Source organism: Plecotus auritus, assembly GCF_963455305.1.
Source record: "Plecotus auritus genome assembly, chromosome: 9".
Taxonomy (NCBI): domain Eukaryota; kingdom Metazoa; phylum Chordata; class Mammalia; order Chiroptera; family Vespertilionidae; genus Plecotus; species Plecotus auritus.
The window spans coordinates 52,351,521-52,367,836 of NC_137783.1; the positions used below are offsets into that span (position 1 = coordinate 52,351,521).

General features: G+C 56.4%; 1 protein-coding gene across 3 annotated transcripts in view; it reads left to right on the forward strand.

The window, feature by feature from the left end:
- Positions 1–16,316, forward strand: part of ZMIZ1 (zinc finger MIZ-type containing 1) — a 222,102-nt gene that overhangs the window by 111,940 nt on the left and 93,846 nt on the right. For all 3 annotated transcript variants that reach the window (XM_080642496.1, XM_080642497.1, XM_080642498.1), the window contains exons 5-6: positions 7,005–7,113; positions 12,382–12,495. In XM_080642496.1, coding sequence (XP_080498622.1) covers positions 7,054–7,113; positions 12,382–12,495 — 174 coding nt within the window. In that variant the 5' untranslated portion in view covers positions 7,005–7,053. The remainder of the gene's footprint in view (positions 1–7,004; positions 7,114–12,381; positions 12,496–16,316) is intronic.

The window sequence follows — 16,316 nt, forward strand, 5'->3', positions numbered from 1 at the left end:
GAACCCCAAGTGCAAGCCAGTGTCCGAACTCTGGCCAGGAAGTAGGGAGCCCTGTTAGGCCTCAGCACGGGCATTCCCGAGTGGAGGGAGCAACTGGATTTGGAAGAGCTGGTGTCCAAGTCAGAGATTCCCTTTTCAGACCACTGTCCCCAAAGTGACTGCATGTAGTCGGCTCCTCAGGCCAGTGGGGCAGTGAGGGGCACTTCCTGTCGGACAGTGGAGAACACAAACTCAGGGTGATAAAGCAGCCGCTCACCACCCCAGAGGGCGGGAAGGTTTGACTCAGGGCCACCCTTCCCCCAGGAGCCTCACCCTGATCCAGGCCTCAAGCTGGCCCAGGACCTGCTCCAGCCGCCTGGCCAAGAGTGGGAGCAGCTGGTCCTGAGCAGCTGCCCAGAGCTGCCTCTCGCCTCCCTCTGTCCTCAGCTCCTGTCCTTCTGCCCTTCCCTGACTTCCCTGGGTCAGGGCACAAAGCCACTTTCTTCTGCCTGTCTCTGCTTCACCTCCACACTCTTCTGGCGCCAGGCAGCGTGCAGTCTCCTAAGGATCGGGAGTGGGAGAGTCACAAACGTGTGACCACGGGCAGTCCCTGCAGCTCTCTGAGCATCTGCTCCTTCACCGTGAAGACGAGGAGGGCACTGGGCTGTATCAGTCCTTCCCTAACCTCAGTCGCTTTCATTCCCTTTATGCTGTTTAAAGTGGTTCCTTAACCCACTCAGGTCTGCCATCACTCCCTAATTTACCCTTGTCCTATATAATAATCCTATATAATAAAAGGCTAATATGAAAATTGTCCCCTCGACCCAGAGTTTGACCGGGAGTTCGACCAGGGGGTGGGGCCAACCTGCCAACCGCCCGCGGCCTCTCCCCCAGCCAGCCGCGCTCCGGATCACCCCCCGCCCCGCCCCTGATAAGGGGCAGGGCTGGCCCTTCAACCTCCAAAGTCCCCTTCCCCCAGCCAGCCTGGCCCAATCAGCCCCGATCAGGGCAGGCGGGCCAGACCCCACCTGTGCACAAATTCATGCACCAGGACTCTAGTTCTCAATAATATCCATAAACTCAGCAGTGATGATTGTTCTAGTTCAAATGCGTCACTAGGAATATCGACTAGGTTTTCTGTGGACCACCTAAAAGCATTCTTTCTCCACCGCTCGTACATGCATTACTCTTTGGGAACCCTGGACTCAGTTACTGGAGTCTCTCCCAGTCCCAAGACCCTCTGATTAGGCTGGGCCATTGGGTATTCAGCTCTTGCCACTCTGAATCACAATGGCTGTCCATCTACCCATTTGTCCGTCCATCTAACGCGCATTGCTGAGCATCTGCTGGGTACCAGACCCTGGGCCAGGCTCTGGGAATTCATAACCGGATGACATCCCAGCTGATGTGGGAGATGGATGCAAAGATACACCACTGTCCAGTACCGCCGAGATGGGATGCAGGGCAGAGACACTGGGGACATAGAAGTGAGTGGCTCTGCTGAGGGAAACCAACAAGAGAGTGACAGTTGAAGCAGGCCTAGATGGATGAAGGGGCCAGGTGCTCGGGGCTGAGGGGCAGAGGCAAAACAGGAAGGTGTGATGGTCAGAGCACAGTCCAGGAGATGGAGCAGTCCCATGTGGAGGACACGGGGTGTGACTGGAAGTGGTGGAAGGTGGAGATCAAGCAAGAAGGCCTTGGACTGTCACATGCAGGGGTGGCAGGTCACTGCTGAACCCAGGGCCCATGCTATCTGCCCCTCTCAGAGTCTGAGAGCTGGTAAAGGCGCTGGCAGGGACAGGTCCCCGGAACCCCTACGACCTCCCACCAGGCTGAGCTGTGGGCAGGTCCCAAGCTCGCTGGCCCTGGCGCTATCTTGGAATGCAGCCTCTGCTCTGCAAGCTGTGGGCACAGGCCCTCCACCCCCACCACCAGCTCCGCTCGCCCAGGGACCTGTGCTGCAGATGCAGGGTGATTGAGTCATTTCTGCACACCACTGCTCGCAGGGCTCCCCGGGGACCCTCTGCTTGCCTGTGCAAGCTGTCATGAGATGTGTGTGCTCAAGTGCATCTGTGCATCACTCAGTGTGTGCATGTACTTAGTCTCAAGTATGCAAAGGAGTACATATGTGTGTAAGTATGCACACACGTAAGCAAACCTCTGCCCCAGATGCATGTGTGTTAAGAGGACTGGTTAACTTGTTTGGCCTCAAAAGTAAAAAACAAAACACACTGGTATTAGCACAGCTCATGTTGGCCCAGCATCCTAGGGAGCTGCCTCCAGGGCTCCATCCACATTTCTATGGGGCAGCTAAGAGCACCCCACTTCCCATGTGCTGGGAGGAGCCCACCGAGGCCATGTGCCTTCCAACCAGGAGACATGCTTTCAGAGAACCCAGAGACAACCTGGGCTCAACTTAGAACAGCCAGGTGGGCTTCAGTCCCACTCAGCCATTGTCTCCTTCTGTGACCTTCTCTCTTCCAGCCCTTACCCCCAATCCTACCCCATGCGGGTACAGGACCATGTGGTCCCCAGGTGTCCTTTCAGCTCCCAGCATTCTCTCTCTGAGCAGCCCTGTGTGCATAATAGCAGCTAACTTTTCTGGAGCACGTCCCGGTGCTGGGCACCGCTAAGGTAAACTTGGCCAGCACTGTGCTAGGTGCTAAGAAGTGTAAAACAGAAGCTTGGCCCTTCGAGAGCTCAGCTAGGCACTGGGAAGACTAGCCCACCCAGATGTCACCATCAGTCAGAAAACATCCCTTTGAGCAGTGAAGCCAAGCTGAGCGCAGGTGCCAGGACAGTGTGAGGCTGAGAAAGGCAGCGGCAGTTCCTGGGCTGCCCTGGGACGGGCTTGCTTTGCTCTTTGGAGCCAAGCTTCTGCATTTGTTGAGATGGAGCATTCAAACAGCTGCAACTCCTGACAGAAATCCTAAGATGTTGGAGTCTGAAGGGCTGCCAAAGGCTGGCCAGCCTTCCTGTTTTACAGAAGGGGAAACTGAGGCCTGGGGGCCATGGCAGAGCGGGGTCTTCTCCAGGCCCTCCAGGCTGACTAGCTTTGCATCTCCTACAGGCTCCAGTCTGCTCAGACCAGGAGAGAAGCCAAGGGCCAGGCGATGGGGGCAGGCCTACTTGAGCCCCTCTTTTTCAGAGGCGGACGGTGGTGGAAGGGCTGGGCCATGGGTACACCCAGGGCCAGGCCCACACAGTCTCCAGTTGGGAGGGAATGCCACGGTGGGCACTGGAGCTGCAGCCTCGGAGGATTTGTAGCGCCTTGTAAAGGCTTATGGGCATCCAGGCTCTGAGGAGGGAGGCAGCCATGGCCAGCAACGCTCCCATGGCGGAGGGCGACCTCTGCTGGCCACTGAACACTGGTCACTTGGCGAGACAGCCTGCATGCAGAGAGCCCACTGGCCTTGGAAGCGAGTGGGTGGATTTGGACAGTTTAGTTGGAACCAAGGGGACACCCCAGTCACAGCCCCGGGCGGGGGCGGGGGGGACTTCCAGGAGGCTTCATTCTTGGTGGAGTGGAAGAAATAACATAGAAATAGTTAGAAAGGCAGAGCATTTGAATCTCAGCAAGCTGTGCCACCTCTCTGAGCCTTTTAGGACTAAATAAATTAGCAATGCACAGGACCAGGACTGGTGCCTGCACATAGCAGGTGCAGAACTAATGGGAGATTCCAGACCACCCCTCAGGGAGCGCCCTCTCCCGTGCCTACTTTAGCCCACCCCTTCTCTCTTCAGGCCTGGGGCCCTTAGCCTTCCAGGTCCTGACCCTTCTTCTGCAGGGGCTGGCGCTGACAGCCGCATCTGTTCCTGCTGTTGATAACCCTGATTTTCCATTGATCTCAGCAGTTTAAAAATGTCCCCTCACCTGTGAGTGCCTCCATAATCAGCCAGGCATTCTGTTCTTTTACTATAGACGACACACAATTGTGGCCTGTGGTGTTTCCCCTGCTAGCTGCCACCCCGTCTCTGGGTCTCACAGATGTCCCCGGCCCACCTGTCCATTTCTTGGCTTCTCCAGTCAGGAGCCCTAGCCTGGAAGAAGAGCGCCCAGGGCCTCTGTGGCTTTGGACAAACTCCTGCAGGCTCGGGCTCCCCCAAATAAAACCAGCTGAGCTGTTAGGCTAGTGGGAGACTTTAAAGGACCTTTGGGTATTGATATTTGGAGAATCTTTGACTCTAGAAGCCAACTCCGACCAGCCACTGACTTCCAGACACGATGGCCATGAGCTGCCTGGAGCCCGGCCTGAGCTAGGACAGTTCCCTTCCCTCCCGCCTTTTTTGTTTGCTTCCTAACGTGTGAACTGTGGCCCCACTGCCTCTGGGCCCAAAGGTGACTGCCTGGGGGCTCTGGACTCCCCATGCCTGCTGGGGGCTTCCCTGGATGACCCAAGTGCCCCAGGTTCCAGAAATGATCTGTCAGTCATTTGACAGGTGCCTTATCAAAGCCCTACTAGGTCTCCCACCCTAGACCAGATGCTGTGCCCATCCTGGGCACAGCTCCTACTTAGAGATGGAGCTTCACGAGGCCATCTGATCCCTCACCCTCACCATCCTGCTCTACAAATGGGGAAACAAACGAAGGCCTAGATGCCAGAGAAGCCTGCTGGAAGCCCCTCTGGGCGCGTAGGCTCATCAACAGTGCCCCCCGCTGGCCACTTGGGTCGCTGCAGGCCCTTTGTCCTGGTTGGCTGCGGCCTGAGGACAGGATTGAGGCCTGCAGAGACCTGGTCTTTCTTGCGTGGAGCTGGCCTGGGGCAAAATGTTGCCCTCTGGCTGGCTGTGGAAACCACTCCTTGATGGGGACCTTGGCAGCCAATGTGCCCATGCCCACATGCTTTGTCTCTGGCCCCAGGAGCACTTGCCACGTGAGACTGGCTGAAGCTCTGTGCATGTAAACTCAGCCCCTGCTTCAGGGACAACCTCACCTCTTCCTTCTCCCCCAGCACACATGTTTACATCAGAGAACCCTCCTGCAGGGGCTTCCCTGTTCCTGTACAATTTAGGCTGTGATGGGAAAGCCAGGATTCTGAAGCTAGTTTCTACTATAATCTCTGAGCCTCGGTTTCTTCATCTGTAAAGTGGGAGGGGGTATAGTAACAGTGTCTATCTGTGCCCAGGGCCTGAAACACCCGACTTATAGGAGGAGCTCAACAAATAGTCACCTGGAAGGTGACCTGGAGTGAACACAGACTTAGACCAAGAGTTTCTTGACCATTGTAAACTTAATTCATTTTCATCCCTGTATGCCCCGTAGGCCTAGCACAGTCCTGTACGGGAAAGCACTCGCTGGGAGAGTTGGAAGCAGCCATGGATGTGCAAGTGGACACTAAAGATGTGTGCACAGGTGCAGGGGCCATAAGCCTCTATTCAGTGCCCCAGATCTGACCGTGTGTCTGAAATGCCCACTGAGTTGTGGGACAGGCATGTAGCTGGATAAACGATGGATGGAGAAGTCAGACATCTGGGTGTATAAATGTGTGCTAAGTGGGGGGAGTGGAGGGATGGTTGCTGGGGCGAGGGAAGAAGAAATAAATACGGGACACTCCCTCATTGTGATCTGTCTGCTGGAGAGCTTCAAGATGGAGTGAACCCAGAAAGCACGTATCAAAAGGACAAGGCCCAAGTGAGGCAGCAGCTCTGCTTTTAAGAGTGTGTTTTCCAGGTTAATGGACACGGGGCATGGAAGCAGACAGGCATATGGACCCCAGTCCAGACACCTAGTAGCTGTGGGGACTTGGCAGGTCTCAGGACCTCAGTTTCCTCATCTGTAAAATGGAGATAATTCTAGTCTTAGAGAGTGAGCATGAGAAGTAAAGTGAGCACATAGAAAGTGCCCAGTAAGTGGGGCCAGAGATGAGGAACCTTTGGGGGGCAATGTCTCAGAATAGAGACATTGGGAGAGGCCTGGGCCATAAGCCTCTGTTCAGTGCCCCGGGTCGGACCGTATGTCAGAAATGCCCACTGAGTTGTGTGAGGGCAAACCCACCCAGCACTGGGCAGACTTCTGCTTTGACCCAAGGACCTGGACCTCTGAGGGTGGGGACACCAGAGCTGAACACTCCGCCTCTCTATCTCCCTCTCCCCTTTATCCGCGTGGCTGCCCTGCAGAGGCCTGGAGTCTCCAGGGTCTTTGGAGCTGAGGGGGCCTCTCCTACTTGGCTTCACCACCTGGGAGGAGTGGCACTCACGTTAGTGCTCCCACCAGCCATTCAGGAAGAGTGAGCCTGGTGGCCAGGACATTCATGTACCCAAGACCACGCAGCCATGGGCTAGCACTGTGCCACCCTGAGTAGCTCCCTTCCTCTCTGCGAGCCTCCGTTTCCTTATCTAGAAAGTGGAGATGGTAGTAATTGCCTCCCTCCTTCTTTCCCAGGAGGGCAAAGGGGGGAAATGGAGTTGGAGTGGTTTGTAAAGTGTGAAGAACTCCAAAGTGTGGGGGTTTGAGGAGGCACACAACACTCACACTTACACCATAAGTGCAGTGGAGGTCGTCACATGGGAAGATCCTACCACACACACACATGCTCATACACATACATGCTCTCACACACACATGTTCACACACATACATGCTCACACACACATAGCCACTTCGAGAGGGCTAAGCCCTGAACTGGAAACTGGAAATGAAGTTGCCATCCCACCACTACCACCTAACACACACGTATGCATAGAAATGCGTGTGTCTGAGTGTGCATTGCACGTCCCATGGTGGACACACCTGCCCAGTGCTCACATCAGTCACCACAGAGAATACCCGGGGGCACCTCCCATCCTCAGTACGGATGGGGCTCCCAGGGCCACGCGTGGGGAAGGACAGGCTGAGCAGCTGGGGCCACGGTTCCTCCCTCCAGCGCCCGGCTGCCTGGGGCAGAGGCCGCCATGCCTCACAAAGGGCCCAGGAACCTGCTGGGAGCCTCCAGGGCCAGCACGTCAGTGTGGGGGTTGGAAGGTGGCTGTAAGGCTGGTGGGCCTGGCGCAACCCCAGTGACGCCCACGCTCCTCTCTCTCCACAGGCTGGACAACGTTCATGGCTCTCGGGTAGAACCCAGTGAAACGGCCAGAATGAATTCTATGGACAGGCACATCCAGCAGACCAATGACCGCCTGCAGTGCATCAAGCAGGTGGGTGTGTGGCCAAGCTCACTCCTCTGCAGGGACAGGCAGTAGGGGTGCTGGCTGCCCTGTAGCTGCGCATCTGGGGCCCAGGATGGAGGTGATGGTGGATATGGGTCGACTGCCTGGGGCTACCTGACCACCCATCTTGGGAGAGCATTGCTGGCATGGACCATCCTGACTGGAGTCACACACACCTAGGTTCAAATGCCGGCTCTGCCTCGTCCCTGCCCCTCTCCCAGCTGTGTCAGGCCCTCTCTGGGCTCTGCTGTGCACTGCGAGGATGCAATGAGTGCCTAATCTCCTTCCCAGACCTCAGCTCTGGGAGGGTTGTGCCCACCCTCTGAGCTTGGCCTCCCTGCAGCTCCGAGTGGCAGCATCTGTGCAGACTCCGGAATATTATTTTACTCCAGGGAGGAGCAGATATGGGGAAGGGGTGTGGCTTTGATAGTAAACAGACCTGGGCCCAATCCTCACAGCTCCATGTACCCACAGTGTGCTGTCCTTTTGTTTTGCGGGGTCTCAGTTTCTCCATCTGTCAGCTGGGGCCGATAGGCCCACCTGGTAGGATGCTGTGAGGATATTGTGGGTGAAGCACAGGCCCAGCCCTGGCGCGTGGCAGGTGACAGCTAATGGTGGCAAGGCTGTTGTCCTCCATGGCTCAGTGACAGGAAGGGCAGTGCTGGGGCACGTCCCCTGGCTTCAGCGGGTTTGGCAGGGAGCTCAGGCAGAGTGGGCCACTGGCCTAGCACCCCAGCTCGCAACCCCCCGCCCCCCATAGCAGGTCCTCCCTGGGCTCCGGGGCTGGTGGAGCTGAGGCTGGTCGGGGGAATGAGGGATGTGTCCTCCCATTAGCATCAAGCAGGGCAATCTCGGAAGCCTGTGCGCAGGCTGAGGAGAGGAAATTGAAGAGGACTTGTTACGGATTGAACTCAGCCCTAGCCGCTCTCCCAAATGCCAATTACGCCTCTGTTCACGGTCACAGAATAGAAACCAGACGTGCGCTCCCTCCTCCCCTGCCTCCCTCCCCCTCCTCTGCAAGGCTCTGCCTTTGACCCAGTTTCTCCAGCCCATGAGGGTTCGCTGTGAGTGGCCTCCGCCCCCCAACGATACAGTCATGCCCCCTATGCATGAGACTGTGCCAGGCACGCAGCTGCTCCTGAGGCCTGCTCAGCACTTGCCCTTTCTACCCCTCCTGGCTCTGCATCACCAGGAATCCGGGTGCCCTTTATTCTCGGGGTCCAGCCCTCTCGAAGTGGGGTGCCCAGAGATCAGACTTACTAGCAAAGCTGAGTCCAGCCCTCACTAGCTACATGACCTTGGTTAAGTTGCCACTTTTATCTTGCTTTGCCTGCCGAGTGGGCATGGTAACGCATGCCCAGCCATAGTGTGCGGAGAGCTGGAAGGCAGGGATCACTGCAGCTGCTCTTCCCAGTCTGCCCACACACCGTGTGCACACACCCACGGAACTCTGCGTTTGGGCCAGACAGTGGCATGTTTCTGAGGGTGAGCAAGCTGTCCAGATGCCCTCCTTGCCATTCAGAGCTCTCTGCATCCTCCACGCCCCCTCCCACACCTCAGGTCAGACGCTCCCCAGCTGCCCCAGAGGGTGGCCGCAGCTGGCTGAGGACTGTTGATTCTCAGACGTCCTGTATCTTAATCAGAAGAGAAAGGTGGGCAGGTCTGCATGCTGAGGATGATGGATGTGGCGGCTATGCCTACCTCTCTCTGGAAGGGCTCCAGTCAGGGGCCTCCAGCCTGCAGCCTCCAACTCTCCACTCTCCTCTCTGCCCCTCTTCTAGTCTTCCCTCCCCCACCGCCCGCCTTGTTCTAGCCATCGCTGCACTCACCATCCCCCACACCCCGCTGCTCATCTTCCCTCTAGGCCTCTGGCTCAGCTGCCTTTTCCCCTTCTCAACCTCGGGTACCAGAAGAATCAGTGCCCTCTACACTGTGCCCCACTCAGACATCAGGCACATCTGGGCTTTACCTGCAAAGCCATGCAAATCAGCTCCTTTCTGCACAGCAGCCTCCCCAAACCCCCGGTGCACATCTCTGAATTCCAGTGCTTCCTGGGCACACAGCTGCCTCACCCCTCCTGTGCTTTCTCCCTTGAGCTGTAGGCCCTGCAGGGCATATATCAGGCCCCTCACCAGGCTAAGTTCCTTGGGAGCAGAGGATGTGCCATATCCATCTCTAAGTCTAGCTTAGTGCCCAGGCCAGGGTGAGCCCCACGTATGCTGGGGAAAGGGGGCAGGGGTGGACTGATAAGTGGGTAGTGATGGGAATGAATAAATGGGTGGGTGGATGGACATGTGGATGGGCGGTGAGGTGGTTGGATGGTGGGGATATTTAGATGATGGATGGATAAATGGATGAACGAATGGATGAGTTGGTGGTTGGATAAATTCTGGATGGATAGGTAGGTAGGTAGGTAGATGAGTGGATGGATGAGTGATGGATAAAGTAGTGAATGGCTGAATGGGTGGGTGGGTAAGTGGATGGATAGTTATGAACTGATTCATATTTGGGTGGATGGATGGATCATTTGATTTACAGGTGGATTGACAGGAAAAGGCATTCATCACTTGGTCTGGGTAGCCAATTCCTGGTCTGGGCACTGTCCACTACTCCTGCCCCAACAGACTCAGTGGCAGTGGATAGAGCCCAGATCTCCTGAGGAATTGTGGAGATGGGCAGGCTTCCTGATGGGGACAGGGGATTAGTGTCCTCCCTGCCACAGCCAGGGAGGCCTGTGCCTGTGATTCAGATCTGTGCTCCCATGCCCAGCCCATCCAAGGCTGGCCAGCCTCACCCACCAGCCTCTCCATGTGCCCCTGGGACCTATTCTGAAGTGGTCAGCTTGCTGGCCCCTCCAGATGGACCCTCCTTTGGACAGTTAGCTGCTTACTGACCACCTGTGCAGGCCTGGCCTTGTGCCATCTCCAGGTCCAGAGGTGGACAGAGCGTTGTTTCTATGCTCAAGACGCTCGTAGAAGAAACGAGAGACAGTGCAAAGGTCTCAGCATGCAGAGCAGTAGCCACCATCCCCTGGCCCTCCTCTGGGTGGGGGGGGGGGGGGAATGTCATCAGGGTTATCGTTTATATCCCTTGCAGCAGCCCTGCGAGCTGTCATCACCCTCCTTTACAGATGAGGGATCTGCAGCTCGGAACACAGCCGGGGCTGTGTGGCTCAGTGGCTGAGGTGGGGTTTGGTCCAGGTCTATCCCGCTCACTTCACTATATCACTCAGTCTCTCCGTGCCCACCAGTCACCTCAGAGTGGAAACGGGCAACCAGCGCACAGAGAAGCGAGGGGCTTGGCCAGAGCCGCAGTGCTGCTGAGCAACAGCCACTGAATGGGATGCCTGACATTCTTTCTACCAATGAGTGGTGCCCACAGGTGACCACTCAGAGCCCAAGCTGATGGCCCCTGAGCTTGCCTTCATAGGCCACTTGTGAGCCCAGAGCCCCAAAAGAGGGTGCCAAGGGTGGGGGTGCTGCGGGCAGGCAGCTCAGAGGGCAACCTGTGGCTGCTGCTGACCCTACTAATTGGGTGTGACATCATGTAAATAAACGTAATAACTCTGTTAGCGAAAGGAGGCTGTGGGGCAGGGAACTGGCCAATTTCCCTGGCTTTCCTGGTGTAGCCCAGGTGCCACCCGTGGCCTCAGAAGGGACCAGTCACCTCTGTGCACAAGGACAGAGGTGAGGACCACTGTGCCCTCCCAAAGGGCGTGCTTCTATATGTGGCAGTTCCTCCCGGGTGCTGCAAATGAAGCGCAGAGCTCTGCCTTTGCAGAGAGAGTGCTGGGTGGAGCCAGGCCACGAGCTGCGAGCTGCGAGCTGCAAGCTCAGCCGTGCTTCCCGGACAGCCTTGGGGAGGCGGACACGGCCAAGGGCAGCCCCACGCGGGCACACCCCACACGCCGGGCACTTTGCCAGGGCCGGGTGAGTCTCCTGTTTAGTTCCCACCCGGCCCTGTGACACGGCTGTGTGGCTGCACGCTTGCCCTCTTCCTTTCCTTCATCTCCCCTTCTCCTTGTTCTTTCATGGAAGGAGGGTATTCTCATTCATTCCACTTGCTTGCACCCATTTTTAAACCTTGCCTTGCACAAGCCACGTTGTATAGAACAACAGTCATAAAACCCTAACTGAAAGAAACAAACATTTCCACCACCGTCCTGTGAGCTTCCATACCCTAGCTCAGCAGCTAGTAAGAGGTGAAGGAAGGCAGAGTGTGACCCCCAGAGGCCCTGCCCCAGAGGGTCACACAGCACATTCCGCTCCCTTCCCACTTCTGGCACCTGCAGCCCTAAGACCCCTCCCCGCCTTGGCACTGAGGCTGACTTGTGCTGCAGGTAGGGAGTCTGCAGTCCCCGGGGGCAGCTGTTGTTCCCTGTGTCTCCCAGCACTAAGGCCACAGGAAGCTCAGAAGGGACCACCTTCCCCTTTGCAGCTGCTTACACTCCGACCTTTGTCGGAGGACCCACACGTAGTCACCCCCAACGCGGGACTCCAAGCTTCTCCCCACCTGCTCCATGATGCTGGGCTCAGTGCCTCGCCCAGCGGGGCCTGGGAAGACACGGATACATGTTAAGTCAAGGAGGGAAGGCCTGAGTCGAGGCCGGGTCTAGAGTCCTTGGCACTAGAATCAGTTTCTGTTGATTAGACTCCTGACTGGGAGGGGCCTGGGCTTGGCTGGGACCCCTCCCAACAATGCCAACAGCCCCAAGCTGAGCCAGACTGGGCCCAGGAAACCAGGAGTTGAAAAGCCACATCTACCAGGCCCTGGTGTGACAACCTGGTTTTAGTCCACCTTCCCAGCCCCCTGCTCCTGTGTGACTTAGCTGTGGTAGCATTTGGTCTGAAGCCATAGGTGGAGGGTGTGGGAGGGGAGTTGTCAAGGAGGAATCTCCAGGGCCAGCCTGTTTTGGCTCAGGAAAAGCTAACCCCCAATTTTTGGAGCCAGATGGCACCCTCCTCTACCATGCAGGGTTCACCTCCCGCACTGCCAGGACCCAGATATCACTTTAATACCTACAGTCGTTGTCTTTCTCTGACCTTGGTTTCCCCACCTTTACAATGCAGCTGCTATTCCCTATCCTGCCAGGGACTGGGCTGGGAAGGAGATGCAAAGGGAAGGTGTATGAGGAGAAGTTGAAGAAAACTCATTAATCGGGCCTTTGAGTCTCCTCTCCCTAAGGCCTGGGGTCTTCCCTGCTACCATGCTGTCTGCATTCCTGGGACCTCATGTTGTCTCCTTTCCCTCCCGCAGCACTTACAGAACCCTGCCAACTTCCACAATGCCGCCACAGAGCTGCTGGACTGGTGTGGAGACCCACGCGCCTTCCAGCGGCCCTTCGAGCAGAGCCTGATGGGCTGTTTGACGGTGAGTCCGCACCCTCCCCACCTGCACATGCCCAGAGAAGATGGCTGGGACCAGCATGCCTGGCCAGGGGCAGGGGAGGCCACAGGTGATGGGGGATGAGAGATAGGAAGACATCCCTGATGGAGGGGATGGCCGTCTGTGCTCACCCCTGACATATAGGCACCATAGGAAACTGGTCTGATGGGGAGATATAGTCCCCATGATGATGTGGGTTCCCCACACTTGGTGAGAAAGACCAGGCCTACTTTGGCGAGTTATAAGTCTAATGGGGTAAATGTTCCATCATAAGCAAAGCAGAGAGACTCTTGAAGGGTTTGCCCATCTACCCAGTCATTTGTTCCTTGACTTAGGTAAACATCTATTGAGCTATTTTTATGGTCATTCATCCACTTAGCTATTCACATAAGCATTTATTGAGCTCCTATTACATCCATCTACCTATCTAAATGAAGACTGATTGATCCCTTGTTTATCATGTACATTCCCCTGTGAACCCAATGATGAATAAGGCTCTGCCGAGCCTGATTTCCTCTTTAGTAGAGGAGACAGACATGGACGTGGAAAGAGATGGCTGAGAAAATTGTGTACAAGGTGGAGGAAACACAGAAAAAGGGAGCTTTAACTGAGAGATGGGGTAGGTGGGTCACAGAACGCTGAGAAAAGGAGCCACTTCGCCATCTACAGGACTGTGGTCCACCTGCACAAGCAGCTGAGGGTAGCCAGAGTGTCCCAGGCACCTGGGGCACGTGCAAAGGCCCAGATGCACACGAGACCCCGAGAACTGAAGTTAACTCAGCTGGGTAAGGATCGAGGATGCGAGCTCAGCGGAGGCCAGGCCCAGAGCTGGTGGTGTGGTTGGCCAAGCTTAGGAGCTTGCTGGCTGACAGCCACAGGGAAGGAGCCCGACGCTCGCGAATGTCCCCAGCCATGTGACCTGTATCGGTCAGTGTGAAGGCACCTCGGTGGCCAGTGAGGGCAGCTGCTCAGAGGGCCTGAGTCAGCTTTAAAGAGAATTTGGGTAAACAGATTGCTGGGGAGCCCCACTACCCCAAGGCGTGGGCAGGAGAGACTAAGATGGATGCCTGGCCAGGGGAAACAATGGGTAAAGCCTGAGGGCATCACACTTCCTGTGAAGCTGCAGCCAGGAGGGAGGCAAAAGGCCCAGAACTTCCCCGGCCTGGAGTGAGAGGAATAGCGACCACAAGGACCATAACCACAAGGACCATAACGTGGGCCATCGTTACCAAGCACCTCTTCTCTGCCTGACGCTGAGCTTGGCCCACCGGACACGCCTTCTCACGGAATCCTCACACCCACTCTGTGCAGCTGGTCCTGCCACCTTCCCCATTTTATAGAGGAGGAAACGGAGACTTGTGACTGACCTCCCAAGGTTCCACAGCCCATGAGCAGCAGACCTGGGATTCAAGCTGAGACCCATCTGCCTCCACAGAAAAGCTCCTGGCCATTAGGCATGCCAGGCAGGGTTGCCGCCAGGCCCCTCCCAGGCTCCTCTATTTGTCCAAAGCCGACACCATCTGGCCCCCATTGGGAACACTAGGCCAACTCAGTTTGCCACCTGCATTGCCTAGCAGCCCTCCTCAACCTTCAGCCCACTGTGCTCTCCCTTCCTCCCTGCGCGGCTCCCTTAATCCTCTTTGTGGGGATCCTGGTTCAGGCTAAGTCCTGTGGGCAGGGACAGATGTTACAGAGGCCCTCACTCCCGCCCCAGCTACAGGCAGCCAAGCGTGAAGGAGGAGGTGGGCATCACCCATAACACATGGCCAGACAGGCTGCCACGTTCCGTAGCACCCTGCCCCAAGCCTGGCCCTGCCTAGGACGTGGGGCTTAAAGCTGAATCAGACAGTGGTCCTGACTGCGCTGGACTGGCAGGTGGGCATGAGATGTCCAGTAACTACTCTGCCCTAGTAGCCTTGTCATTCATCCATTCATTAAAACTCATTAATACTCAATAAATACTCATCAAGTCCCTGCAGTGAGCCAGGCCCTGTGCTGGGCACAGAGGAAGTGCGGTGAGTGCAGCAGACAGATCTCTCCCAAGCAGCTAACTTTCCAGTGGGAGGCTGACACTAAGGACACACACCCGTGAGAAGGACAGGCTGGTGGTCAGGAAAAGCCTCCTGAGGAGGTGACCTCCAGCTGAGACCTGATGGCAAGGAGTCAGCTTCAATGAGAGGGAAGGGTCCTCAGGCAGAGGGAACTGCTGGTGCAAAGGCCCTGGGGCTTGGTTTGTTCAAGGTACAGAGCACGCGAAAGGGGGAGGGGTTCAAGATGAGGTTGAAGAGGAAGCAGAAAGCAGCTAACACAGGGCCAGCAGGCCAAGCGAGAAGAGTTTGCATATTTGAAGGGCGGTGGCCAGCCCTTGAAAGGTCTTCAGCAGATGAGTGATGGGATACGATTTGTGTGAGGATAGGAGCTCTGAAGAGGAGCATCCTTCGAGGGTAGGATGGAGGGATTGTGGAGGGCTTTCTGGAGGAGGAAGTCCAGGGAGGACCCTTAGGATTTGACTGGACATGGCAGGGGCTGTGCTTTCCAGGCAGGGGAAACTGGACAAAGACACAGCGCCACTCTGCTGGGTCTCTCCGCATTGCACCCCTGCTTAAGGCATATGCTTGGTTGAACAGCCATCTTTGCCCCCCACTCCTCTCGCCTGCTACTTAGTCAGAAAGGGGTCCTTGGCCCACCAGCCACAGCTGCAGAGACCCAAGTCTGACTGTCCTTGGAGCTCAGTAGAACCAGTGGGAGAGAAAGGTGAGGTGGAGGGTCACAGAAGACACCCTCAGTGTCCAAGGCACTTTCCTGGGCACTGCCCCCTTGCATCCTTATGCAGACCCTTCAAGGTAGGCAGAGAAGGTATCATCACCCTGTTTTACAAACAAGGCAACTGAGAGTGGGGGAGCAGCTGGCTATAGTTTCAGCTGGTAACGCTGACGACCCCCAGGTGCCCCAGGGCCATTCTGCCAGTCTTCCCCTTCCCCAGGCACTTTTAGTCCAAGCCCTGCCCACAGAGAGGGATGGGTTGGTGAGGTCAGAGACTCCAAGGGCCCTAGCCGGCAAGGCTGTCCAGCCCCCACCAAACACATGTACCTCGCCCAATCCAGGTGGCAGCATGCGCTTCCCAGGTTACTACAATCCCCTGGGTGACTTCTGGGAGCAAATTCCTCTGGATCCGGCTTACTTAGAGGATATAAATTAAAAACCACTTAGCCTCGGCAGAAAACTGACACATTTGTGCCATACTGCTTTACTGCTTCCAATCAGCTCAGGCACAATTCAAGTGACTGGCTCTGGACCCCATTGGGCCCCTGGCAGGCCTCTGTCCACCCTTCCCTTCATGCCCTCTGACCCCAGGATTCAGAAGTGCAGGAGCCTGGGGCACCTCCCCCGCTCAGGACCAGGTTTTTCCTGATGGTGCTGATTGCTCACTCCCCGGCCATCCATCTTAGTGACAGAGCCAGGATTTTTCTCTGGGTGTCCCCCTCACAGTCAGGCCTCCCTGGACTTGCTGCCTCTTCCTCCTGTTAGAAGGCTCAGGGGAGGGGGGCAGGTAGAAGGTGGAAGAAGGAAACAGAGACCAGTTAGCACATCAACAGGAGCTTAATCTCTCCTGTGAGGAAGTCCCTGCAGCCTCAAAGCCCTCACTGCCAAAGCCCTGGGCGGACATTCACATACAGCATTCATTGAACTCTGTGCTGGCTGTCACCCTTGCAAGGAGGGCATTTTGTACCCATTTCACATATGAGGACCCTAAGACCCAGAGAGATTAAGTCACTTGAGTGAGGTAGAACAGCTAGTAAGTGGCA